Source organism: Galeopterus variegatus, unplaced genomic scaffold (assembly GCF_000696425.1).
Source record: "Galeopterus variegatus unplaced genomic scaffold, G_variegatus-3.0.2 Scaffold200, whole genome shotgun sequence".
Lineage (NCBI taxonomy): Eukaryota > Metazoa > Chordata > Mammalia > Dermoptera > Cynocephalidae > Galeopterus > Galeopterus variegatus.
Genome location: NW_007726311.1, coordinates 671,286 through 698,278, shown reverse-complemented (window position 1 = coordinate 698,278; position 26,993 = coordinate 671,286). Strand labels below are relative to the sequence as shown.

Genomic DNA, 26,993 nt, shown 5'->3' with positions numbered 1-26,993 from the left:
ACCCAGGAAAGGACTTATGGTGGATGAATACTTAAGCGCTCACAGTCACAAGTTGGTTTCAGACCAGATGGTTTTCTGAGATGCACCATTAATCCGCACTGCATCTCAAGGTAGTCTTGGTGTGCCAGGCCTTTCCACAACACCAAGAAAACAGAGGCCTATCTGCAGAAACTCCATCCTATCTTGTAACTTCTAAATATTGGCAAGGAGCTATCTGGTACACAACATAATAAAATCCTACTGAAAGTAGTAGAGTCTATTGAAAGTAACATTTTGTCAATTGAAGGCTGTGACCTAACAAAGTCATAAATTCAATTTAGTAGGTCAGGACATTTTCTGTTTAATAAGATAGAATAGAATAAACCAGAAGAGAGACTACAGAGTATCACATGTAGACACGCAGTAAAGGTTAAGTAGTTTCACAAAGCTGTGTACCTGTGTACGTGTGTGTGTGCACATGCATGCACATGATGTGTGGACTAGAAACTAATATAAAGAGTATTTATTATTCTAGACACAGACAAAACTTTTGAAAGTCTCTGACTTAGGAAAACAACTATAATTAAACTTCTAGGGCACTGAAGAACCTAAAACATTCATAACATGGTTCCACTTTATATGAAGATTCTTTCCCCCACTTGCAGCAAACATGTATTGTAGAGAAAACTAGCTCAACTTTCTCAGAAACTAGAGGAAAGTTTACTAATTTTTTTACTAATTGGATTTTTGTTCAGACTTTTATTAGTTGGAGTTGGAACGTAACATTCAAGATTTTTAAAGTCAGTGGCATAACCTTTCCCTGGTTACAATGACGTAAGAACACAGATTGACTCGATAAACCAACACATACCTCAGAGTGTGGATGTAACCAGGGCCTGATGATGCAAAAAAATGTTGAAGAAGAGAAACCCCAAACTTTCCAGCTTCACAAAACATCAATAACACAGATGAGACACGATATCTCAAAATTTGCTTATGAATCAAACAGAACTGGCATCTTTATGACAGAACAACATTCAGGCGTTTATACTAAGGACAAAAAATTGGACTTGGGAAGCTAGCAAGGAAAATATCAAAAACACTTTTATACTAGGAATAGAGTGTGTTCATTAACTCAGTAACAAAATTACTCTAAGGTAGAAACCAAAGTTCTTTTTCCAGGAAGTCCAAGCACCTTATGTACTTTCTATTGGTGAAATTACTTTAAGGTAGAAATCAAAGTTCTTTTTCCAAGAAGACCGAGCACTCTATGTACTTTTTATTGGTGAAAAAAAATTGTGTAAATAAATAACTACCAGGCAAGATGATCACAGCAACCAAACCAAGCAACAGCCACAACCACCCACGAAGGTAAATTCACAAACTGCCTTTTATATGCTTTGTAAAAGAATCCCCAACCAATCAAGACTAAAGCAATACACACCTGTGTTCAGGTAAGAATTCCGGTTTATCTCAAAATGGAATCCAGAAACATCAGATACCCAGTTTCTACTTTAGCTGAGGCATTTCTAGTTACAAAGTGAAAGAGAACCATAGGGACTAGAGGCAAGGAAACTATACCAACAGTAACATATTCATTGCATTTTCTCTTTTCAAGTTTATGGAAAAGACAAAAGTCAAGTGGTACAGTTTATTGAAATCTCAACTGCTTATAGCTTTTGCTTATAAATGAGTTTTCTTTCAAAGGATAAACATACACTGACAATTTACTTGTACCACTAAAATTATTTTAACCAGTGAACTGATTAGCTTTTATCTTTGTACGGTGCCTTTTTCAACCATGTACAAAAGTTTTATTAAGCTATGTCTTAAAAACAAACAAACCTAAAATACTACAAGTGCACAATTAGTCATGCAAGCAGCATATTTAGAAACATGACTGAGTCCCCACAGACTACCATTACTCTACTGACTTACAAGATGGGATCAAAAAGCTCTTAACAAAGGGAAGGCAGAACAGAGAAATACGGAGACTCATTATCTCCTCTCTCCTTATAGCTTATCCCCTCCTTTGCCCTCTAGTTTATTGCCACCTTCTTCCATTATCTTCCATTCATTACCACCCTCAACACAGTCTTTTTCAAAAATAAGAGGCCAGGAAAATGGCAGGGTAGAGTCCCTCTTCATTCCACCAACCCTAATGAGTGCCCACTCTGGGAAAGGCCCTGAGGGCCAGGTCACTCCAGGTGATCTCAGGATTCAAGCCGTTTTCACATTGAGTCTGGGAGACGCTTGCCCCTCACAGTGCTTTCTCAAAAGGTTGCTTTATACCAAGTTTACTGAGCAACAGGAGCTCTCAAAACACAAGAGCACATGACATGCTTGCCATATGAAGTACATACCCAAATGTGTACCTGAACACTAGGAATAAGTCTAGTAAAGGGTGGGGTATTGACTGGGAAGCACTGCTGGCAAATCTGGCTAACAATCTCCTGTCCCCCCAGGAAGACAGTCTCAGACAACTGCTCGGCTAGGCAAAGAGCTCACTATTTATCATATATGTTCAAATATCCAAATGTGATGCAGTCAGCACAATAATGGGTTTCAGCAAGAACTAAATGAGTAATTGCTGGTTTAATATCTATGATAACTAGTCAATCATCAAATGTCAGCCACGAAATGATAGAGCACACTCTGAGACGCTGAGATCAATGGTACAGAGAAGAAGTGTGCAGGTGGAAGATGGGCAGACCGGACACAACACTGCCACCAGCTCAGGCTCCCCCAGCCTCACATCATGCTCATTTGTGTACACGAAGAGTGTGCATGTTGATTATACGTAAGTTTTCCAATCACATTTATTATGACAGTGATTGCCATAAATATAATCTTTAATTAGGAAGATTAGAAATATACAGTAAAGACTACCCACATTTCATCAGGCTAGAAAAAGTGTAACTATACCTCTGAAAATCACAGATGCTGTTACCACAGGAACAAGTAATTATTCAAACTTATAACTTCCTTTAATAAAGATAGCCTAACACAAAAATCTGTAGTTTAATAACTGCTTTTTCTCATGTGCCTAAATAAGCGCTTTGATAAGCACTCTGTCTTTTCTCAACTACAACATCCCCGAGATGATCTGGTTCTAGTCCCTAATGCTCCAATCCATTCTGCATGCCATAACCTGAGCATTTTTCCTTCAACACTGTTTCAACCACGTATTCATGCAACAAATATTTACCTGATATCTGCAAAATGCAAGATGCTGGATAAGACAAAGCTAGACTTCAAAGAGCTTCACATTCAAGAGACATATGACGAGGTACCCAAATATCCCCAAATCAGAGAATCTGCCCTTAAGCCAAAAATTATTTAGTCCATGACCCCAAAATGCCCTGGGTGCTTTCTCCTTCTTAAGAATTACACTCGGTTCTGTCTTGCCACATCTAAGTTTCTCTGCCCAGTTTTCAGTTCTCTTTAGTGATTTGACCCTTCTTTGGTTAACAAACCAACTATTATTTTTATTGGACACTTATGATATCCAGACTATATTTATTAAGTTAATTCATGTAAAGTGTTATTAATAGTGTCTAGTGATGGAAAGCACTCAGTAAGTATTAGCTTTATACTTATGGGTGGGTTGACTAATGCAGACATAACTTTCAATTTAGTATTTTAATCATCTTAGGATTTGACATAAACAGTGAAGTACAAATTCCTTGGAGGACTATTTAAAGAAAGTGATAGATTCCACTTGAGTTGCCTAGGTTATATAAGTACTCCAAAAACACTTACTTCTATACTGAAAATTCTACAGAATAGTATATTCCCCAGTAGGATAAAGGCATCTTTTGACTCAACTGACTATTGATAGTGAAGAGATTGCTAACCAAATGGCCAATACCATTAAATTCAACCAAATCTAATTTGTAGGTTGATAAAGTATCTGTAAAACAAATACTCCTGTTCAATAAACAAATTACCCCTTCTACTGATATGTATATAATGAATAGGTATTATCCCAATTTTACAGAAATAAAAACTAGAGCATGAAAAGATTGCATGACTTGTTCTGGGTCATACAATTAACAAGTGACAGAAGCAAAATATCCAGATGTCCTGAGACCTAGTGCTCTGTAGTAGACTGAATTATGTCCCCCCAAAACTCACTGATGCTTGAATTGTGTCCCCCAAGTTCGATGTATTAGAACCTTAGTCCCCACTGTGACTGTTAAGAGAGTGAGAAATCCTATTATGGCAATTGAAAGGTGGAGCCTTGAAGAGGTGATTGGATTGTAGAGACGTGCAGTAGAGAACTATGAAAAATGGTGGTCAGGGGCATGGTCCTGAGGGCTTTAATAAGACAGTGAATGAGGAGGTTAGTCTCTGCTCTCTGTTCTACACCACTTCGCAATGTGATACCCTGCTGTCACTGAAGTCACCACCAAAGAAAGCCCTCACCAAATGTGTTCCCTGGACTTTGGACTTCCTAGCCTCTGAAACTGTAAGCAGTAAGTTTGTTTTCTTATAAATAATCCAGTTCTGAGTATTTTGCTACAAGCAACAGAAATGGACTAAGACATGCTCTTTCCACCATTTATTCACTCCTTCAACTAAAATTTATCGAACCCCTACTACATGCCAGGCTTGGGAAAACAGATGCAAATCTCTTCTGTCTTGGAGGTTAAATTCTAGTTGGAGAAGATAGCTAATACCAAAAGTAAATACATAAAATATATATTGTATCAGATGGTAGTAAGTGATTTGGAGAAAAAGATCAGGATGAGGGTAATATATGACAATTTTAAATAGGGTCACTGAGATGACTTTCGAGGGAAGACCTGAAAAAGGGGAGGGAGGGAAGGAGGGAACCATGTGCTCAGCTGGGGCTCTAGGTAGACGGGTAGGTCAAGTTGCATAGCTTGTTGTAAAAACAACAAGAAGCTTAGCATGACTGTGGAGAAGAGCAAGGAGGTAGCGCAGGGAGGTAATGGGGTGAGGGAGACAGGTCATGTACGGCCTTAAAGAACACTGTCGAGACTTGGTTATTAAGCTGCCTGAGAAAGAAAACCACTGAGGGGTCTCAAGCAGTGAAATTACATGACAAGGCTTATTTTGATATTTAAGAGGATCACTGAGGCTGCTTTGTTAAGATGAGCCTGATCTGGAGGGATAGGGGTACGCAAAGCTGAAAGCAGGAATGCGGGCTGAGAAAGGATTGCAATAGCACCAGTTGCTTCTCCTTATCAGGTGTGGCATCCTCAGTTCTATGCCTTACCTCTGTTCACTAAAGTCAACTTTACTAACTGGTCAAAACCATGATCAAGTTTTTCTACAAAGTGTTTGATAATGTGTATAGTTGAAGTAGAGCTACAGTAAACAGCAGGCTGCCATCAAAATTATGTTCCCACAAACAGAACCCTCTCTTTCACTACACTCAAAAAAGTTCAGAGTTGAAAGCACTGGTAATAAGCACACAGTGTAACCTCAACCCATTCTTTAAGCCAAATTCACAAAGTATTTGTTTGGCACATTAGCCTGTGCAAACAGCACTGTTAACAGAGTCCCAGATGAGTCATGGTCACCATTCAGCAACCATTTATTGGGCACTTAGCCTTGGGGATAAAAAAGATAAATAAGACCGGGTCTCTGTCCCTAAAAGAGTTCACAGTCTAGTTCAAGACACAGACGAGTAAACAAAGAAGTATGATCTAGTGTTATGATAAACACAATTACAGAGAGATGAAGAAGGTAGAGAAATAACATAGACAAGGCAGTAATCAGCTTTGCCCCGAGGGGATCAGGGAAGACTTCACAGAGTCAAAGTCAGTCTAGAAGGTTAAATAGGAAGTCAACAGGCAGAGGAGGGGGCTTAAGGAAATGGGAGATGCAAGTTCTTGGAGTCATGAAAGAGCAATGAGTCTGTACGCTATTTCTGCAGTTACAGGGGTTAGGGGACAGGGTCGAGGCAGATCGCATTGGGTTTCATGCTAAGTTAAGCGATATGTTCTTCATTCTGTAGGCAATGGGGAGCCACAGAAGAGCATCCCAATTATATTTGGTTTTTAGGAAGATCAGTCTGGTAACAATATAGACTCAGGGATGGATCAAAGGGGAACAGAGTTGAGACAGCAAGAGAGGATAGAAAACTATTCAGAAGTGCAGGAATCAGGGATGAGGGCCTAAGCTATATGTTGCAAAGGCAACAGACCTTTAGGAGATAAAACCGATGAGATTGGCGTTAAATGAAGTATTTGCTAGGAAATACTGTATTTGTTTTAAAACCTTTACTTTGATAGAAAAATAATATAGTTAAAACCAAAAAACTCTGAAATTACATGGAAATGTAACACGTTCTATAACAATTGCAAGATACTTCCCACGGGCAGGGTTTTTTAAAACTATTTTTAAAAATAACTGTTTGTAAAGAACAATTTCAAAAAAGTTTTAATAACTGAGTTAAAACATTTCAATGGAAAAGAACACAGGTTACTTACTTCCAAACCCAAGCCCTGACAATGAGTTACTTCTTTTATCATTCTAAGATATTTCTAGCAATCTAAGTAAGTGTCTAATTCTCAAAACAAGTCCACAACTTTTTAAAACTTAACATAGGGGGCCGGCCCGGTGGCGCACTTGGGAGCGCAGTGGTGCTCCCGCCGAGGGTTCGGATCCCATATAGAGACCGGTCCACTCACTGGTTGAGCGCGGTGCGGGCGCAACACCGAGGGTTGCGATCCCGTTGCCGGTCGCGGTACAGGCGCAACACCGAGGGTTGCGATCCCGTTACCGGTCACGAAAAAAGACAAAAAGGAAAAAAAAAAAAAACTTAATATAGGAAGTTTATTAATTTTTAAAAAGTAATAAATGATAAAACATCATTTCGACAGAACTTCAATTTAATTACCAAACAAAATCATTTTTGCAATGGAACAAGGCAGCGATACAATAAGGATTGACAACTCCAGAAGAAAAAAATAATCGAAGATCAATAAAGGGCAGTCTCGCTGGACCAGATACAGTGTCAAGTGCCACTCACTGTCTCTTTCACAGAATGGCAACCCCAAAAGGAAGTAAGAAAAAAAATATTACATTCACTGCACTGAGAATATCCTTCTTATATCTTTTGTTAAGACACCAAGATAAACTCTATTTAGCTATTTTTCTGATATATGAATAACTCTCAGAATAAATAAAACTTATTTAGTTTTACTAATAAAACTAATTTGGAAGGCTACTTTGACAATATTTGCCATTTTTTTTTTCCAGGTTTCCTTAATGCCATAAAGAAACTATTCTTAAGTCCCATAATTTAAAAAAGTCTTAGTATCAAAAATAAAGCACAGCTATTTACATGGAAATAGGATCTTGACCATGGTGCTTTTAGTCCCCCATGCCATTTTTCTCCATTGTACTATCTAATTACTAATCTAATTATGCACAAGGATCCTGCTTTCTGTAACTATTTTATGGGGGGGGGGGTTGGAATGAAATTACTTTAAATACAGCCAACTCACACACTCAAGAATTGATTACCTAGTATATGGATTATTCATTACCCTTGATACCTAGTAAGGCCATTCTGTGGCCATTTTTGCAGTTGCTGGGAAGAGAGGACACCGAAATTCAAATGATTCAAATTTAGTAACATTACTAAGTCTATATGATAAAGTGCAGAAGGAAAGAGTGAAAACATTGCTTACAGCAAGGCTTGGCATACAATTACCCTCTCTATCTGCCGACCTGCCAATACCAGGATCATCAATCATGCCCCTGGCCAGCTAAATGGAGAGCTGGGACACAACAAAACATGCTCTGACCACTGACAGGATACCCCATTATTATTCCACCTCTTTGGCTTTTATTTGAGTGAGGAAAAAAAGGGAATCACAGAATAAATACCACTAGTCAGTTTTCCTTCCACAGTGCTGGAAAAGAAGTGGGTACTCATTAAATATTGTTTCACTCAATGCTAACAGCAGAGGACCATACAAAACATGAAAATGTTCTTTATCTGGACCCTTTCACCTAAACCATTCATGATACACTTTTTCACAATTTAATTTCCTTTTTAATTTCCCCTTAGATGTCTTATCTGCTCATCCATTTAAGTATGAACTCTATGACTTCAGGATCTGTATGCTATATTTCTTTGTATCCTACACACATAGTACTCAGTAAGATTCACCAGTAAATTCTCTCACAAGTTCACATGAAAAGCTACATATTGTCGCATTTAAAACTGCATTTTTTTACTATACAGGCATATAATAAAACAGCTCATGATTCATTGAATTTAACACTAATGAAGATACTGATTCATACCTTTGATTTTTACAGTTAATTAAGTCAAAACTTCAACTGCTATTGTAGCAGGTCACATCACACAAGAATATAAGAACTGATCGTTGCTCTTACCCAATACATTCTTACTTCCCTGAATACAAATGTCGATACAAGAGTTCTGAAACTTGTAATGTGCCGTAACAAAAAAATATATACAAGTGCTTACTGGTGATTGATTTGGACATATCAATATGTATCTTCTAATTACTTTTTAAGATCAGGAATAGCAGTTTAATTAGAAAGATGCACATTAGTAGCTTCTAATATTATAAAAAGATTCTCCAAAGAAATCTCAAGCACTGTAATTTTATCCTTAGTTTCTTGAGTTTAAGTGACAACATTAAATCATACAGCTATGGGTTTGTTGTACTGATAGATATCCATAAGTGTAACCACTTAAAAATTTTATTCTGATGTTACTGATAAACAATCCAGCATAGATATTCACTATCAAGAGACCTTCTGTTTTATAAAATGAATGTATATCTTATTCACACTGATAGTAGGGAATCGGTGGGTTAATGGTGCAAAGCAACGTCACCTGGATTCAGTGAGCAGGGAACAGGCAAGTAGGCTGATCTAGTAGCAGCTGCTGGAGGGAAGGAAGGAAGCCAGGAGGCTGCAGAACTGGACTCCCTGCCAACCAGAGTTCCCACAGGAGGGACCACTGATGTGAGGTTGGCTTGTTAAGCTACAGTTGCCCTACCTCTAGCTGTCACCACTTGATGGTAGTATCTGTATGTAGGGGAGGGTAGGAAGGAGAGCAGGCTTTTAGAAACCTTTGCAAATCAAAAAATGTTGATGTAAGATTAGAGACTACCGGAAGGAAGGTAGATTCTGTTGCACATGGTCTGGGCAGACAGATATAAAAGATGCTACACATTCCCATCAGACCAATGTGTCTTCCAATGAATATTTATTTGCAATCAAATCCTAATATGGCCATTGGGCATTCCTAGAAAAAACTTCAATCCTTCACAGTTTGTCTTAAAGACTTTTCCGCATTTCATCTGCTAGTGTAAACAAATGTCAATTCTGCATTTCTCCAAAGGAAAGAATTATACGGAATAAAGATCGACTGTTATAACATGCCCCTGAGACAATATGTCAAAGCTGGAAGCCAATTTTCTTTTGTAAGTAAAATATTAAAACAGAATATAATACCATGAATTTTGATCTATACAGGCAGCTTTTTAAGGATTCCCACTAATTCCATATGTCAAAAATCATATATCATTCATGCCCAATTATTTCTAAGCATCACATAAATTTACATACTATATTATGCCTCCATTTATATTCAGGAGGCTACTGTATCCCCTTATACTAAGGGTAAAGGGCACAATCTCTTATACTGTTACATAAACAAGTCCTCCCTTCCTTTTACACATCACCCCTATTCTTTACAATGACTTCTTTATTTTCCACAAGTCAAGTGTACAGTATTTGCTTCATTTACCAACAAACTAATACACAAAAATTCAGTTTCTTTCCCTTTAATGTTAATTTAGATGAAGCATCTACAGTAGAAATCCTAAAGCCACAAGCTCACATGAATACAATCTTCAACAAAATCTTGACAGTAGTTGATTTAAAGCAAAACAAGTCCCCAAAAGCAACATTTAGCAAAGGCAAAGGAATCAAAACTACACCCTTTTGCAACCACAGTACTACTGTATCCACCCGTCAAACATTTTTGCTTCAATCATTACAACCCAACCATTTACCAAAACCACAGCTTATTCCTGATTTAGAAAAGTAAAGTTCATGGACTTATTAAACTACACAACTCCAGCCAGAAAGCACAACTGGCTTTTCTAAGCCTGGCATTTATACAGCATCCGAACTAAAATCCCACATTTTTAAGCTCAGTATCAGCAGACCACTGTTGACCACCTTTCTTGACATAACAAACAACTGACATCTTCATACGAGTATTAACTAGTCCCTCTTGTGCCACAGTTTAACAGACAAGAACAAATGGTTTATAACACCATTATACTTGACGGGCTGCATTTAATTCTCAATGTGTGCAATATAATCACTGTGCCCATAAGCACATATTTAGCTTAGTTGATTCTCTCACATTTCAGCAGTTTTTTTTTATCCCAAAAGAGGGTGAAGAACAGGTCCCTGAAAGATTCTGGCGAGGTTTCTCTTGGCACGGGAAGAATGTGATAAACAGGGAAAACACAATCAAGTGGAATGTCTGGACTAGGTTTCTTTGTAGTATTTAAATAGCGCCCCCCTGCTGGGCTTTGCCACTGCACCAATGGAGAAACCATTTTAGAGCTTAACAATTCAATCTCTACAGTAAACACTCCAAGAGGAAGAAATCGGAAATTCTAAATATAAAATAGAGGTGTGTTAAGAAATACTGAAATATTTTCCTCTCTCCCAGCAGGACTGGTATGTTTCTTCACCTTGAGGGAAGCAAAACGTGCTAATCCTGGGAACAGAGACTAACACTGGTTTGAAAAGGCACTTGACAGAAATCCAAAAACTCCTTTTGGCCAAGATGTCAAGCGGAAGCCCCTGTGTGTTCATTTTCCTTAATGTCACATCTCAGCATTTGTTAAATCCAAATGTTCATGTAACTTATCAGTTTTCCTACAAGAAAGATACAAGAAGACTGTATGCAATTCTCAAAGTTAGCTCAGTGCAGTTTCAGAAAAGAGCTCCACGTTCTAACCCCAGATCGGTGTAAGATCAGAAGATGCTCTCCATGATGGTGGTTTACCACTGAACTTTCCACAAGTCACATGAGTGTGTGGATCTGATGAAGAGAGGGAGAGTGCTGAGGACAAACCACAGCTAATTTACCCTTCCTAGAAGGATACAATCTCTAGATGAATCTCGTTTGAAGAACATTTTTATTTTAAACATGTAAACGAATGAAGCTGAATTCCAATACAAAAGCAAACGAAAAAGAAACCCCTAATGGGGGCAAAAATCATAAAGAGAAATCAGTAACAGACACAAAGAATTCTGCATAACAAACTTTTTTAAAATGCTTAAATTAAAAAAAAAAAAAACGTCAAGTCACCTTTCCTGGGCTGGGTTCTGTATATCCAGGTTTCATCGTCCGCTTCCACCTGCTGCCCGCAGACCGAGAGCTCCCCATCACTGCGAAACAGCCTCTTTGTCTGCCTGGACAGGGAGGAGAAATTTATCCAACTCACAGCACGTGAGAGAGAACCTGAATTTGGCCTGAGTCTGAAAGAGCCTGAAGAGCCTTCCTTTTTCATCTTCTCTCACGTCAAAACCGACCAGAGACAAAGGACAGCGCAACGAACAAAAAGCTTGTTTTTTAAATTGGCCCGGGTCCTTTAAAGAGCAGCCTCCTTCCTACTTACGCAGACAACGTTGAGAGTCAGGCACAGGGTTATGCAAAAAGACTGCTTCTATGTCACCCAATTAAAAAAGAAAGGGGAAATGAAGGGTTAAGAAAGAAAAAACAAAACAAAGTGTACTAGCCTAGCCACATTGTGGTACTCGGTTTCTAAACCAGAAACGGCCACGGCAAAACATAAAATAAAAAATAAATAAAAGTACAATTTTTAAAATGAAGCTGGGCGTTCATTTCAGGAACACTTGTCGGGACTTTGCGAAGACCAGAACCAAGGCACTCCGACCCTTTGGTGTGTCCCTAGCGTCCCACACTGTGCCCCTAGCCCCCTCGCAGGCATCCTTCCCCGCTGGGGCAGAAAGCCAGCCGTCCGCTGCGAAGGAAGCGACTCCGCAGCCCGGAGGACAAGGCTCCGAGCCCGGCCAGCACGCAGGCTAAAGTTCACCCGCACAGGTGACGTGCGACAAACGAGAGAGCGCAGCCCGCGGTCCCAGCACAGCGCAGAGCCAGGACCCGCCCCGCGCCCTCGCCCGTCCGTGCAGCCCGGGCGCCGCAGCGCTCCACAAACAATGCCCCGGGCTGCGTGCCCGCTGCTCCGAGGACGCAGCGAGCGCTCCGGGAGAGCCCATAGGCCTTTCCCGCACCGGAGGCATCTCATTGGAGACGGAAAACCCCGCCTCGCCGCAGTCAGTACTTCACCGACTGCTCAAACTTCTGAACCCAGCAAATTGCTAGTCTGTGCAGAACACAGACTTCTGGAGATGAAAAAGGAAAAGAAAAAGATAAAGAACTGGATTATTAATTATTAGATCATACTTCTGAAAGTGTGATTTTGAGAAGGGGATTTAATACACTATGTAATTATATACACCTCCAGCATTCCTAGATGGATTTAGGAATGCCTCCTCTAAGGAGGAAATATACTCTCAAAGAGAAGAAAACTGGCCCAGCTATACTTCACTCCCAGCTTTCAGGAAAGGTGAAATGCAGCCAGTCCTGCACCTGTTGTTCCCTCTCCTGCCTGTCAGCAGCAGCCAGAGTGTGGGGCTGAGGACTGGTCCTCCTCTGCCTCCTCACTGGCAGCCCCCAGAGGTTACTCCTCTCTAGCTTTGAATGATCGTCCTATCATGAACATCATCTGAGAGTCGTGCTAATGGCAATTAACTACAGGCTGGAGCCTCCAGACTCCATTGCAAAATATCTGGAGCCACATCTTGCAATGCATTTGTGTTAAACAGAGTCATGAGCAGGTTGGGGGGGAGGGGGTATGAAAAACTGACTTCGTCCATAACTTTGCCCAGACACACCGCTTTGTGGGCAACATAACAGAAGAAAGACCCCGCAATTTAACCACGGGGGCACATCAGGGATTTTCCAGATAGAGAAACATGCGCAGAAGGGACACTTTGAGACCTTAAGTAACCTTGGGACATGCTAATGCTTATTATCTTTAAATACATATGCAATCCATAAATACATATCATTATAACAGACTGAATTATGGGTAGGGGCATACGCTCTAGAAAAAAAGATTATATAACCCCAAATGTCAATCAAGGGTGTCAATCAAGCTTACAAATACATACGCAAAATTAGTAGAATAAAACAGCTATGAACTTGCATGTAAGAGCCATTCACTGCTTGAGGGAATGGCCCACTTCTCTCTTGAAGTGTTTCTTCCTTCCTATATTTCCTATACTTGTTAAAGCTTTGCTGTTGCTATTGATTTGGGTTTCTGATTCTTCACTGACCTGAAAACGAACTGAGCCTAACAGGGATTGAGGTCCCCAGTAACATTTGGGTGTCACACTTCACACAGCGTCAACATAACTCCATCGTCCTAAGGGTGTTAAAAGTACGCGCAACTTTCCATCATAAAGGCTGGGGTCAGCATGCCCTTTCCCAAAGTAGTATTCAGAGTAAGGAGAATAAGCAACAAGTAGAGAACTAGGTCCAGAGCTTTGCTTTACTCAGCATTGATCAAATATATTAAAACTGACAAATTCAACAGAAAATAAACTTTGATTAAAAATTATAAAAGCAGGATCTTGCATTACACTCCCACTCCAATTCACTGAGATTTTAAGGAAAAAAGCTCTCTAAGCTTACCAGGACTGGAACACTTGTAGAAGAAAATCACAGAGCTTTCGCAAAATGTTCCCAGGATAGGCAGCCCATGCTGCACTACAGAAACGAGGACAGAGAACAGGCACTAGGGCTGAAGGGCGAAGCTACAGAACAGTCCAGGTGGCACACATGCAGACTCATTAAAAACTAAAAGCGTCCTTAAGAGATCATGTAGTTTATGGACAGGGACACTCAGGCCCAGAGAAGTATGTGCATACCCAGTGTCACACGGGAGATTCAGTAACAAGGACCAGGTCATGTCAGACACCACTGGGATCAGAGCTTCACCACTTACCAGCGAAGCTTGCTACATCACCAAATGCTCTGAGCCTTTTTCAGTTATCAAATTAGAATGGTAACTCTACTTTGACCACTATTATAAAGGCAAAAATAATATAGTTATGTATAATACCAGTGGCTAACACCAAAATTCAAATATCCAATGTATTCTTTCTCTTCCTCACTTTTGAAAATATCAAAATATAAAATGAATAGAAAAAAAGAGACCACCTCTCCAGAAAATACATAAACACCCTCAATGCTGTTCATATTGGCCAAGAAAGAAAATATAATGATTTAAACTAGCTTTGGAAGAAATATTTAGATTTTAACTGTCCACGTTAGATATGTACTCCAATCAGCTTAGAAAACCCCATAAGTGGGCTGTTTGAAAGTTTCTTTTCACTCAGACTACACTTATTTAGTAATTACAGTTAACCACACATTTTAATGATCTGGACTGTCAACCCAAGGGCCATACAAATCCACCCCTGTCAGCAGCAGGGCCAGGGCTACTTTGTGCCATGCTGCATGTATATCGTTGCTAATCTTCACAATAACCCAGCCGCAGAAAATCCCTACTTTTAAAGTATAATTGGCTTTTTCAAATAACTTCAGCTACAATATTCAAAGTAATAAAACATCTTAATCTAACCGTTTTTTCCCATGATAATCTACAATAGAATACACTCTACCCAGACCTTTTCAACAGACCTGCTGAACAGATTTTAGCCACGCTCCTTACTGTGCTGTGTGCTTCCCTGTCTCCCTTCTCGCTGTCAGGCTGTCAGACTGAAACTTCTGCTGTCATCACATGTGCCAATAGCTGCTCCCTTCCTACCACTTCCCACAGAGCTGAGCTTCAGGCTCTGGGAAGCAGATAAACAAGCTCGTGTAAATTATATGTTTAGTGGGACTCGATGAGGGCTCACAGAATCAAATGCACAGCTTTAGTAGAAGCACGCAGTGGCAGCTGCCTCCCAGCCAGCACCCTTGTCCTTTACATGTGGGATAGAAGCCCAAGGGTTGAAACGGCTGAAGTAGCAGCCCCTAGATAATGACCTCCAGATAGATCTGCATCAGGTTTATGACTGCCTCTTTTATATTAAGTTCTTAGCATGTGAGGGTCACTTACCTGTCACTGATGAAATTACTCTATACTATCTTATGAACAATTTAAGTAATACATTAAAGAAAAGTAAGTCTAAAAACTGAGAGGCACCAGAATATATTACTAGAAGAAGTTCCAGAATCATCTTCTTTGGGAATTACTGAGTCAAATACTCATTAACTTGGAAAGATTTATTTATGTTTCTACCAAGAGTCAAAGAGATAGATTGAATAAGTTTGGAAGGTCCTTGCCAAAAGACACAATATTTCATGTTTCAATATATACCAGCATCCTTAAAAAGGAATTTAGCTCAAATGAAAGCTCTTGATTTAATAAAAATTGTTATATACGACAGGATATAGGATTAGACAAACCCCTCAACCCCATCAGGCATGCAATTGCTTTATTTGCCATCTGCGTAAAATGCCAGCCCCAAATAAGAACTTATTTCAAGTGCCATCAGTTTTTGGCCTCAAAGGCCATAAATGAGCACTGTGACTTTTCATTTCCATGTGTACCTTGTCTGCCCTGTCAACCCTAGAAGGGAGAACAGGACAGGCAGAACTCTGAAGCTAGAGACCCATGAAGAACATGCTGGATGGTTAGAGTTGACAGGGTGGGGTGGTTTGTCTGGGAGTGAGACACACAAACAGAAGGCTTAGGGACATGGACAAAAGTGGGAAAAAACCCATATGAAGCAGTGAGGATAACTGCTCTCCACCATGTCAATTTCACAAGCAGCCCTGAGTGGGTAGGGAGCAGGGAAGTGTGCCCCTTATCAGATTACCACATGAATCACCTAGATAACCTACAGGGACCTTCAGCTTCTAAGTCAGGGTGCAGTCGGTTTCCCAACTGTCATCTCCTGTGAATAATTTAAGAGTAGATTTAAATGGAAATCTTCCTATGAGGTAATTTGTACACACTCATAATGAAAGCTTATCTCAACATCTAAAATTAAATAGTTTAAGCCAGATAACCATAACTAAAAAAACAAAACAACAAAAAGCATATTGCCCCAGGACCACAGCAAACGCCTTACAGAACACTAAATTCTCCCCAAGGACTTAAACAACTGATTGTATCCAAGAAAGAAGTCAAGGAAGATAAAACACAGCTAATGACCTATCTGGAGCCAGTCTTACTTTCAGGTTGCCCTCACCTACCACTGCAAAAGCAATGCATTTTCATTAAACCCTGGCTTTAAAAGTCACAAGTACCTTTCAATGGAATTAATGGGGTGTCCCCCTCAAATGGAAAGATTAAACACAAACATCATATTTATGTATCATTACAAGCCTAAATCCCACCTTTCAATGTCTTTGTGTCTGAAAGGATTCCGAACAGATCCTAAGCCTTAGCTACATTGTACCCATGGGATCACTTGATACAGGAGCAATATGGCAGCCCATTACTGCCCAGATCCCCTGAGGCGGAGCTCACTGCGAGAATAAAGGCAGAGAACATGAACCGTAGAGGCTTGGTGAGCAGTTGGTAATCAAGGATGCAAAGTCTATAGCAATCTTAACCAAGAAAATGTCCTCAGTCCAATGGGTTCAGATGAGAAGGTCCTGCATCAACTTCGAGGTTCTTCTGATTGAAGACCAAAAGCAAACTTATTCTAAGATCAAATTAAAATTCCAAATAAATATATTTTCTTAATTCATGACTTCCTTTGCTCTTGATTCCTTTCCTATGACCTCTCCGGTGATCACTGTATTTATTAATTTTGTCTACCTACTCAACTAGTTTTTTGCAAGCTTTATTAAGCACATAAATCAAAGGAGATGTTATTAAAAGGCAGAGTCTGGCTCAGGTCAGAAGAAGGGCCTGAAAACCTGAACTCCTAAATGCACCCAGGTAATAATGCCAGTCCAGGGACCACCTTTGAGTTGGCACAATATTAGACTATAATGCTCTCTGAGGGTAGGGAGTGCATCTGTCATCTTTGTGTCTCTTATAGTACCTTACACAGCCAGCATCTAAACAATGCTGATGAAAGGGTGAACAAGGGAACCATCCATTCATTTCCACATTACTGCTTTCTTTTGATCTTAAAATGTTTCAGGGCAAGGAGATAATTAGACCTTTATTGTAATCATGCCTTTATCGCTAAATCGCAAAAAGCAAAAGAAAAATTATAAACTGGCAAAAATATATAATCTGAATTAAAGGTTTAATGATAAATTCCATTATTTATATACTCATACTGCTTCACTTTGAGAAGAAAGAAGGTTATTAACTCATAAGCTGTATGCTTTTCATAATTTGTTAGGACATCTGCATGGCTTCCATCCGCAAAAATTCCAGAATCCAACGATCCAGCCCAGAATCCGGTGCAATCAACTGTGAGCCAAAATCAAAAAAGCAGCCCACATTCTACCTGGTAATCCACACAGGCTGAGTCCTCCTGGGTTCCACCAGGTGAATTTAATTGCTCAGTGGCAGTGGAAAAATTTTTTACATCCATTTTTCCTGGTAGACAAAGAATTTTACAGTCAACTTTAAGTGACCTTCCAAAGAGTGTATTCTATTTAATCTACCTTTAAAACTATTTTCATTATGGCTCTATAGTGCTACACTGAATACATCTGGCTTTTTAACAGACAATTTTATCAATCCAGCCTACCTTTACTGTGCTACTACATGCAAGACACAGTTAAATACTGCTGATACCAGCAGTGGTTTCCAGTGAACCAGATAAATCTTACTCCTAATGATATAGGTTAACAGAATTGGGTATAATGTACCTAAAATTTTTGAATCAGTGGCACCCAGTTCCCAAATCTAAATGTCTCCAAACAAGAAAAAAGTCAGAAATGCAAATACACATATTTAGGATTATTACAACTCCCTAGGCATAAGTATGGGAGTCATCTTCAGAAATGGGAAAGAGCACAGATAAAGGGACCAGTTCAAATATCTATTGATCCCCTGCTAGGAGATCAGCCAGGCAGGCTGATTCAAAAGCACAAAAGATCTGGCCCTGCCCTAGAGGAATTTAAGGTTGATTGTAGGAGACAAATATGCAGTTACTTTTAACATAATTCAAAAGAGGAAATACAAAAAGCAAAAAACAAGTAGGCGGCTTGAGTCAAGCCTCTGGAGATCTGAGAAGGTTCTACAGGTGAGAAATAACTCTCTGAGCTGGGTTTTCTAGCGGTCAAGGGGATCTGGCCAACCAGTGGTGTTTTGGTAAACCAGCTTGGGCTGGGGAAAGGGATGTGGGAAGCCATGATTTGTAGTATTTGCCCATTTCTACGGTATAAAGACTTCCACCAGGGCCAATTTCAAGCTACCAACAATTTAACAACCAGCCAGCTAAAATCCTGGAAATTTAAGAATGGGCTCTCACAGTCACTGCAGGCTGGCCCCAGCATACTGAGTTTGGCTAATACGATAATTTGGTAAACACAATGACTTGACAAAAAATTAATAGCTCCATAATCACTAATTTTTTTAGTATCAGTATGGGTGTAGGGGAGAAACCTATAAATGTTAACCTTATATGGAAAAAAGGTATGTAGAGGTGATTCTTTAAGGAATTTTGAGATGGGGAGATTATCCTGGATTATCTAGGTGGGTCGTAAATGCAATCACGCATGTCCTTTATGAGAGAAAAGCAGAGGGAGATTTGGGGCAGAAGAAAAAACCGATGTGACTTCAGAGGTATAGCTTGAAGGGATTCAGCCACCACAGCTAGAAGAAACAAAGAACTGCGGCTCCCTAGAGCCTCTGGAGAAAGTGCAGTCCTGCCAACACTGATTTCAGACCTCTGGCCTCCAGATCTGTGAGAGAACACATTTCCATTGTTTTAAGCCACCAAGTTTACAGTAGCTTTTATTTGTTTTTTTAAATTATAGCAGCCAAAGGAAACTAATGCTGGAGAACACCAAGCGGAGTTCTATCTTTAAGCATTTCTGTTCATTTTGTAAGAATTCTGAGATTTTTTTTGCACTCTTACACTTTTTAAATTTTCTAATTTCTTTTCAGCCATTTATTTTGTGTTTGTTTATAAAAGCAAAAGTTGGAAAACTTGGCCTAATAGGGGTTTAGTTGAAGCAGTCTAAATTGCCAACAATTGGCAATTTATAGAAATTTTTGACCAAAAATCTAATAAGGATCTGGAGATATATATGCCAAGTGTTCTGAGTAGTTGACACTGGATTGGTGACTTATTGTGTGACCTTAAGCTCTTACTGTCTGAATCTTTTAGTCTCTGTCATATAAATATGACTTGAATGAAAAAAAAAACCCTTAAAGGATTGAAAGTTTTGACATTCTACTTTTTAAAAACTCAATTTTAAGCCAAATAATGCCTGTTTTGATTGTTTAAAAATATTTGTAGCTTTGTATAAGGTAGGTCATGACATGACGAAAAATGCTACTCTTTTAGCCAAAGTGGCCTTAATTTGAAGAGCAATTTTTAAGTTACTGAAAATGTGTAGATGGCACACAGGAAGGAATCTTCAGTTACTTCAGAGTATTCTCTTTTCTTAAGACCCCAAAATCCCTTTTCCTCTGGGGAATACTGGGTGAAAATAAATGAGAATTTTTTTTTTTTTTTTAAAGATGACCGGTAAGGGGATCTCAACCCTTGACTTGGTGTCGTCAGCACCACGCTCAGCCAGTGAGCCAACCGGCCATCCCTATATGGGATCCGAACCCATGGCCTTGGTGTTATCAGCACCGCACTCTCCCGGGTGAGCCACGGGCCGGCCCCTAAATGAGAATTTTTAAAAAATATTTTTTTAAAAAAAGAGTAGAGCCAAGAAAATTTCAAAAAATTCTGAAACCAATGAGCAAATAGTCATAATGAGCAATAGTCAACTTACTTTTGGTCACAGTGTTCTAGACAGATCATTGCTGCCAGCTTGAAAAGTGTAGAGTCAGAATAAAGAAACCACAAACTTTCCTGTTTTCCCACTGTTAATTCAAGCGCAGTACTGAAATTGTGCTGTGAAAATCAAATACAACCTTCTTTGAATAGAAACACAATATTAATCAAATAGATACGGGTTTTTAAATCACTTTAAATTACCCAAACTCCTGTGTCTCTGTATTAATATAACTTATATAAAATACTTGTAATGACAACAAAAAATTCCTCCCTCCCTGCTCCCATGGTCACACACAGGCACACATACAAACTTGTATCTAATGTCTGGCCAAATGAGAAGTTAATTTTGCTGGATATGTCTAGTTTACATGGTCTCACTAATTTTTTCTGTGTGAACAACCTTAGTACACAATCATTTGTCACTAGTTTCCATTGTTTAATACTCCATTTCAAAAGGATGGCAACTAACACCTACATAGCTCATACTATATGCCCAGTTAAACAGACGGACAGATAATCACTCTGAGTATCGTAGCTTCTCTTGAGCAGCAATTTTTTCATCCGTAAAAGTAGATTACTACCATCCAACTGATACTGCTCTTGGTAAGATTAAGTGCAACATTTGTACAGTGTCTAATGGTGCCTGGAACATAGGATCTAAGTTTCTTCCCTCTAACAAAATCCATATTAAATATGTATTATTATACATATTTTATAGATGAAGACACTAAGAATAAGGTGATAGAATCACTTGCCTAAGGTCCCAAGTTCCTAGTTGGCAGACTTGAGAATTCTGCCCAACACCCAAACCAGTGGCCTTGTCTTCACCATGCTGAGGCCACTGCCCACAGGTCTCCCACCTGGGCTACCGCAACATCCTGTGTTCGCCCCTTCAAATATGCCCTCCACACTGCCAGCTCACGCCACACTCTCAGCCTCTAGGCCCTTGACCGCACAAACTTCTCCATCTGCTGGATCATTTCTCATCTTCTTCACCTGCTTAACTTTTACTTTCTCTTCAAAACTTCTGCCAGGGGCTGTCTCAATTCAAATAAGCAAGTGTTTCTCGGGCACCATATCGCTTCACTATTGCTGCATAAGAAACTACCCCACAACTCAGTGGATTCACACAATAATCAGTTATATCTTACAAGTCTGTGGGTCATCTGGAGGTCAGCTACTCTCAGCTGGGAGTGGCTCTGCCCCAATGCAGCTGTCCCTGTGTGCCTGAGAATGAGGAATTTCCTGGGGCACGGAAATTGAGTTTTAAAATGGGGGCAGTCCTGAGTACAGCAAGATGGGTGGTCACCTTAGTGGTGACATCTAGGTGTCTCTTCACCTCCTAGGACCAGCAGGCCCGTCCAAGCTTATCTGCCACAGCAACAGCACCAGAGAACTCCAGCTCAACTGCCTAAGCAAGCCTCTTCTGCATCAGGGCTAATAACATTCCATTAGCAAAAGCAAGTCACATGCCCATGCCCAACATCACTGGGGCAGGGAATTACACTCCACTCATCAGAGGAATTTGGGAGGGGTTTCTGAATCTCATCTACTATAGGCACCTGCTGTGCAAGTTACCAATGGTTAAAGATTCCTAAAACAGCATTCCTATTAGGTGCCCCTGCTATGTGTTCCCATAACATCCCATGCAGAGAGATTCTGTGCTTAACCTATCACACTTAAAATCATGCATTTGCCACTCAAGACTGTAAGCACCTGAGAGGGAGAACCAAGCCTATTGTCACTGTATGCACAGTACCTGGTGCACAGTAAGCACTAAATCAATGCTTGTTAACCTGAACTGGTTGACTAAATGTGCTTTACCATCACATTCAACCCTCTTCTGGTAAATGTACTCCAGTTTCTTTACTGGACTGTCTTTGACATTCTCCCACATGAAAGGCTGGATTCAATACAGGGATCTGCAAACTTTTTTTGTAAAGAGCCAGGCATAAATATTTTAGGCTTTGCCAACTCTACTGCACCTGTTGCAACTACTCAATTTGCCATTGTAACAAAAAAGCAGCTGGACAATATGTAAACAAATGAAGTTGGCTGGGTTTCAATAAAACTTTATTTACAAAAACAGGTGGTGGGCTATATTTGGTCCATACACTGTATTTTGCTGACCCTGAATTAGAAAAACTAAAAATGGCACTCAGAGTTGCATGGACAGTAAAAGCACAAAAAGCTCAAGCCAGTGTTTCCCCAAATGTATTCCTTAGGACACTTGTATGAGAATCACTTTGGGCTGTGGGAAGTTGTTGGATTCTATTTAGTACAGCCCTCTGGAGAGGTGACCTCTGGAATCCCCATTTAAACAAGCCTCCAAGATGAGTCTTACACATATTAAAATTTGAAAATAACTAATTTCAAATTATTACACTACAATTTCAAGTAAATATGCAGAATTAAAGTCTCTACCCATAATTTCCCTGAAAACACACAAACATTATACCACAAGTGCAGATATAGTACTAAATGAATAAAGAATAGAGAAGGATGATATACTGAAATATTATCCAGGAATATAACAAGCAGGACAAAGTGTAATGGCTTGTTTTAATTTTTTTTAATTTTGGCTTTTTTATTTTCCCATAATTTGTATGCTAACATACATTAAAATTTTTTGTTGTTGTTGTTGTTGTCTTTTTTTCGTGACCGGCAACGGATCGCAACCCTCAGTGTCGCGCCCGTACCGGACCGGGACCGGCTACGGGATCGCAACCCTCGGTGTTGCCCCCGCTCCTCGCTCAGCCAGTGAGCGGCTGGTCTGTATGTGGGATCCGAACCCTCAGTGGGAGCGCCGCCGCACTTCCCAAGTGGCGCACTGTAGCAGTGCACCACCGGGCTGGCCCCATACATTAAATTTTTAACCACCTAATTTTTAATTCAGAATTATTTTAAACATAGAAAACAAGAGAAATCAAGCGCAGATTTAATAGTTAAGAGTTTGACATATTTGTTTCAGTTTCTTAAACATAATATGCTACAGAGAAACATCCCTCCTTTCCCCAGTCTCCCATTATTCTACATTTGGTGCGTATCCCTCCCAAACATATTTTTTCACAATTTTTCTGCACATCTGTGTGTTCTTCAACAAGAGGTAGTACTGTTTTGTGTGTCAAAGTTTCATAAATGGTATTATACTGCCCAAATCATTTTAAAATTTATTTTTATAAAATAGTTTTAAACATTTTCCACTCACTCTGCAACTAAAGGAATGGTGGACTTGGTACCTCTCATAAACCAATTCTCCTGATCTTTTTCATACAACCTTTTCTGGGTAATTAAAGGAACACTTAACAGCTGGATATAACTAAAAATTGATTTCTAAATTTCTATATGCAGTATGCAAATTTGCTTAAGGTCATGGCCTTTTGTGTTTTCCCACATTACTATGTCTATTAAAATTTATGCATTGCATGAGCGCGTTTTCTTTAAAAACTTAACAAAGTTAAGCTTTCTGGGACACATGAAAACGAAACAAGCAGAATATAAAGACAGCTTTATCTTTATATGTTTTTCTCTTCAGCTCAACAGATTTACAGTCATATGCACTGCCAACTCTTCCGACAGTCTTCAAAATCTCCAAGTAAAAAGGCTATTTATAGAAGGGAAATTCAATTTGATAATGAGTACTTCAGTTGTCCCTGTGCAATTACATTTGTCAGAATCTGAAATTAATAAACTTATTTGTTAAGGAGAAACTTAGAAAACAAAAGGCCTGAAGAACACTTAAGACACTCAAAAATTTGGGGATGCAACCTTTGTTCCCCAGGGTCAAAAACGAATATGTTTAATCAAGAGAACTTCTGTTACTATGATATGCTACTCCAAGATATGCCATTAAAAAGAACTTCAAAGAAGGGTGAAGTCCCACAAATAAACACCAGGGGTTTTCCACTGATGGTGGACTGGCGTGGGTTGGGAGAGATTGGTAAACACAAATGAAAGCATTGGCAACAGAGATTGCCTGTCTAATCTCCTTCCTCCCCAGCCCAGCCACACTGTCATCTCCATGAAACACAGGAAGACCTATGACAGCAATGTGCAAAGAGCACCAAGTGAGCAAGGACCACAGAGCCTTACAGCTCTACCCTCCCTGGTACTCACTTCTGTGCTCACACCCCTGCACACCAAAGACACCAGCGACTTTACTTCTTAGGGCTGTTATGAAAACTAAATGAGAAAGGGCTGACATTATTAGTACTCAATAATTGGTTGGTTATTTGCAGCAACAGCAGCAGCAAAGTAGCAGCAGGTGACCTAATAGTCCTTGAAGTAGATGTGGTTGGTGGACAAGTGGGGGACACTGGCTAAGGCCAAGAGCAAGTGATTAAAGTTACAGCTGGTACGTACGGGGAGGGGTGGGGAGCTGGGATGCAGAGGCAGATTCCCTTCTGGGAAATATTTCACTCGTGCCAGAATCATGAGGAAAAGAACAGAGCACCCAAATTTCATCTGTAAAAACAAACTCTAAAGTTACCTGTCAGGATTTTGGCTAGTTGTGTCATTTTGCCTAGTTTTGGGGCACATTTTTCTTCCCAAAACGATGTGAGGTAATGAATGGCTCAAAGAAAAGTGTGGATTGAACTCGAGTTGTAAGGGGCGAGTCCGGTCTCAAAGTGGAGGTAAAACTGCCACCTGGTCGCCCCCAGCACGACTCCGGCCGAGGCCACCGGAGGGATGAGGGGCATAATCCAAAGGAACCAAAGCACTTGAGAAAACTGTCTGTTGGTGGTCTGAGCTTTGAAACTCCAGATGATAGTTTGAGAGAACATTTTGAGAAATGGGACACACTCGCAGACTGTGTGGTAATGAGACCCTCAAGCAAAGCGTTCCAGGGGCTTTGGTTTTGTGCCTTATTCTCGTGTTGAAGAGGTGGATGCAGCAGTGTATGCTCGACCACACAAGGTTGATGCGCATGTAGTGGAACCAAAGACAGCTTTTTCCAGATGGGATTCTGTGAAGCCTGGTGCCCATCTAACAGTGAAGAAATCTTTTGTTGGTGGTATTCAAGAAGATACAGAAAAATATAATATGAGAGACTTTGAAAAGTATGGCAAGATTGAAATCATAGCAGTTATGGAAGACAGGCAGAGAGGGAAGAAAAGAGAATTTGCATTTGTAACTTTTGATGATTATGATACAGTTGATAAAGTCGTTCAGAAATACCACACTATTAATGGGCACAACTGTGAAGTGAAAAGCTCTTTCTAAACAAGAGATGCAGTCTGCTGGATCACAAAGAGATCGTGGAGGTGGAGCTGGCAACTTTATGGGTCATGGAGGAAATTTTGGAGGTGGTAGAGGTAATTTTGGCTGTGGTGGAAACTTTGGTGGAAGAGGAAGCTATGGGGTGGAGGGGGTGGCAGCCGAGGTAGTTATGGAGGAGGTGATGGCAGATATAATGGATTTGGAGGTGGCAACTATGGCGGTGGTCCTGGTTATAGTAGTAGAGTGGGCTATGGTGGTGGTGGACCAGGATGTGGAAACCAAGGTGGTGGATACGGTGGCGGTGGTGGGGGATATGATGGTTACAAGGGAGGAGGAAACTTTGGCGGTGGTAACTATGGTGGTTGTGGGAACTACAATGATTTTGGAAATTACAGTGGACAACAGCAATCAAATTATGAACCCATGAAGGGGGATAGTTTTGGTGGAAGAAACTCAGGCTGTCCCTATGGTGGTGGTTATGGATCTGGTGGTATAAGCGGTGGATATGGTAGCAGAAGGTTCTAAAAACAGCAGAAAAGGGCTACAGTTCTTAGCAGGAGAGAGAGCGAGGATTTGTCAGGAAAGCTGCAGGTTACTTTGAGACAGTCGTCCCAAATGCATTAGAGGAACTGTAAAAATCTGCCACAGAAGGAACGATGATCCATAGTCAGAAAAGTTACTGCAGCTTCAACAGGAAACCCTTCTTGTTCAGGACTGTCATAGCCACAGTTTGCAAAAAGAGCAGCTATTGATTAATGCAACGTAGTGTCAATTAGATGTACATTCCTGAGGTCTTTTATCTGTTGTAGCTTTGTCTTTTTCTTTTCATTACATCAGGTATATTGCCCTGTAAATTAAGGAATTTTTAACTTTAAAAAAAAAAAAGTGTGAAATCCTGACAAGTTAAAAGAAATTGTTACCAGCCAGCTGCCCAAATAAATAACAAATAAAACTGCTACAAAAATAGGACAGGTGTAGCAGAACTAGATAATGCCAGTTATTTAAAACAGCTATAGAAAACTCCAAATTTGGTTAAACCACACACACACAGAATCAAAACGTGTTCCAGGCATTTCTAAAGTTTGCTTAATGGGTCATTTTTCTAGGAAAAGAAATGAACACAGTAGAAAAGTGCCAGTCACTGTAGAGCTCCATAAAAAACACATTATTGGTAATAAGTTAAGAAAATGTTTAGCTAAAAGTAAGTTACATTTCAAAATAAGGGGGGAAAAGTTAATGGTGATAAATAACCTTTAATTTATAATATAGTACAACACCAGTTAGTCAGCATGTAAGAAATTATAGCAGCTTATAGCCTGTATTTAATATACAGAAAGTGATATCACCTAAGAGTTAACTAAATTACTTAAGAATATGTAAGTATATGCTCTGCCTTTTCCAGAAGAGACATCCTCTATCAAATGAGATTACAATGAAGTGTAAGGAAAGATCCAAATCTTTAGAGTATATAGCCTGCCTCTCACTAAAGAAATAAATAGTCTAATCAAGTGTTTTGCCACCAGCCTAATAAAGGTAGAAGGGAGAGGTGGGAACAGAAGGGATGATCCGCAAGTATTTGTGGGTAGCTAGGACCCAGAGCCAAGCCTGATGCCTGGGACATACATTTAATGGAACAGCACTGCTCAGACAAGGGACATAGGATGGGTAAGGCCCAACCGAAACTGTTATCAGTGCCTTGATTCTCAACCGTGGCTGCAATCAGAATCATCTTTATGAAAGATTCTTAATTCAGTGGGTCATGGGTAGATTGGGTT

General features: G+C 39.9%; 1 protein-coding gene across 1 annotated transcript; it reads left to right on the top strand.

Moving 5' to 3' along the window:
• Positions 1 to 4,896: 4,896 nt before the first annotated feature.
• On the top strand, positions 4,897 to 26,032 carry LOC103584695 (heterogeneous nuclear ribonucleoprotein A3-like). Its single transcript, XM_008565603.1, is given in 10 exon segments — positions 4,897 to 4,933; positions 8,033 to 8,083; positions 11,368 to 11,479; positions 11,967 to 12,327; positions 17,434 to 17,544; positions 23,999 to 24,065; positions 24,601 to 24,820; positions 24,822 to 25,205; positions 25,207 to 25,355; positions 25,358 to 26,032. Coding segments are annotated over 10 exon segments (1,878 nt in total). The 3' UTR covers positions 25,744 to 26,032.
• The last annotated feature ends 961 nt before the right edge of the window (positions 26,033 to 26,993 follow it).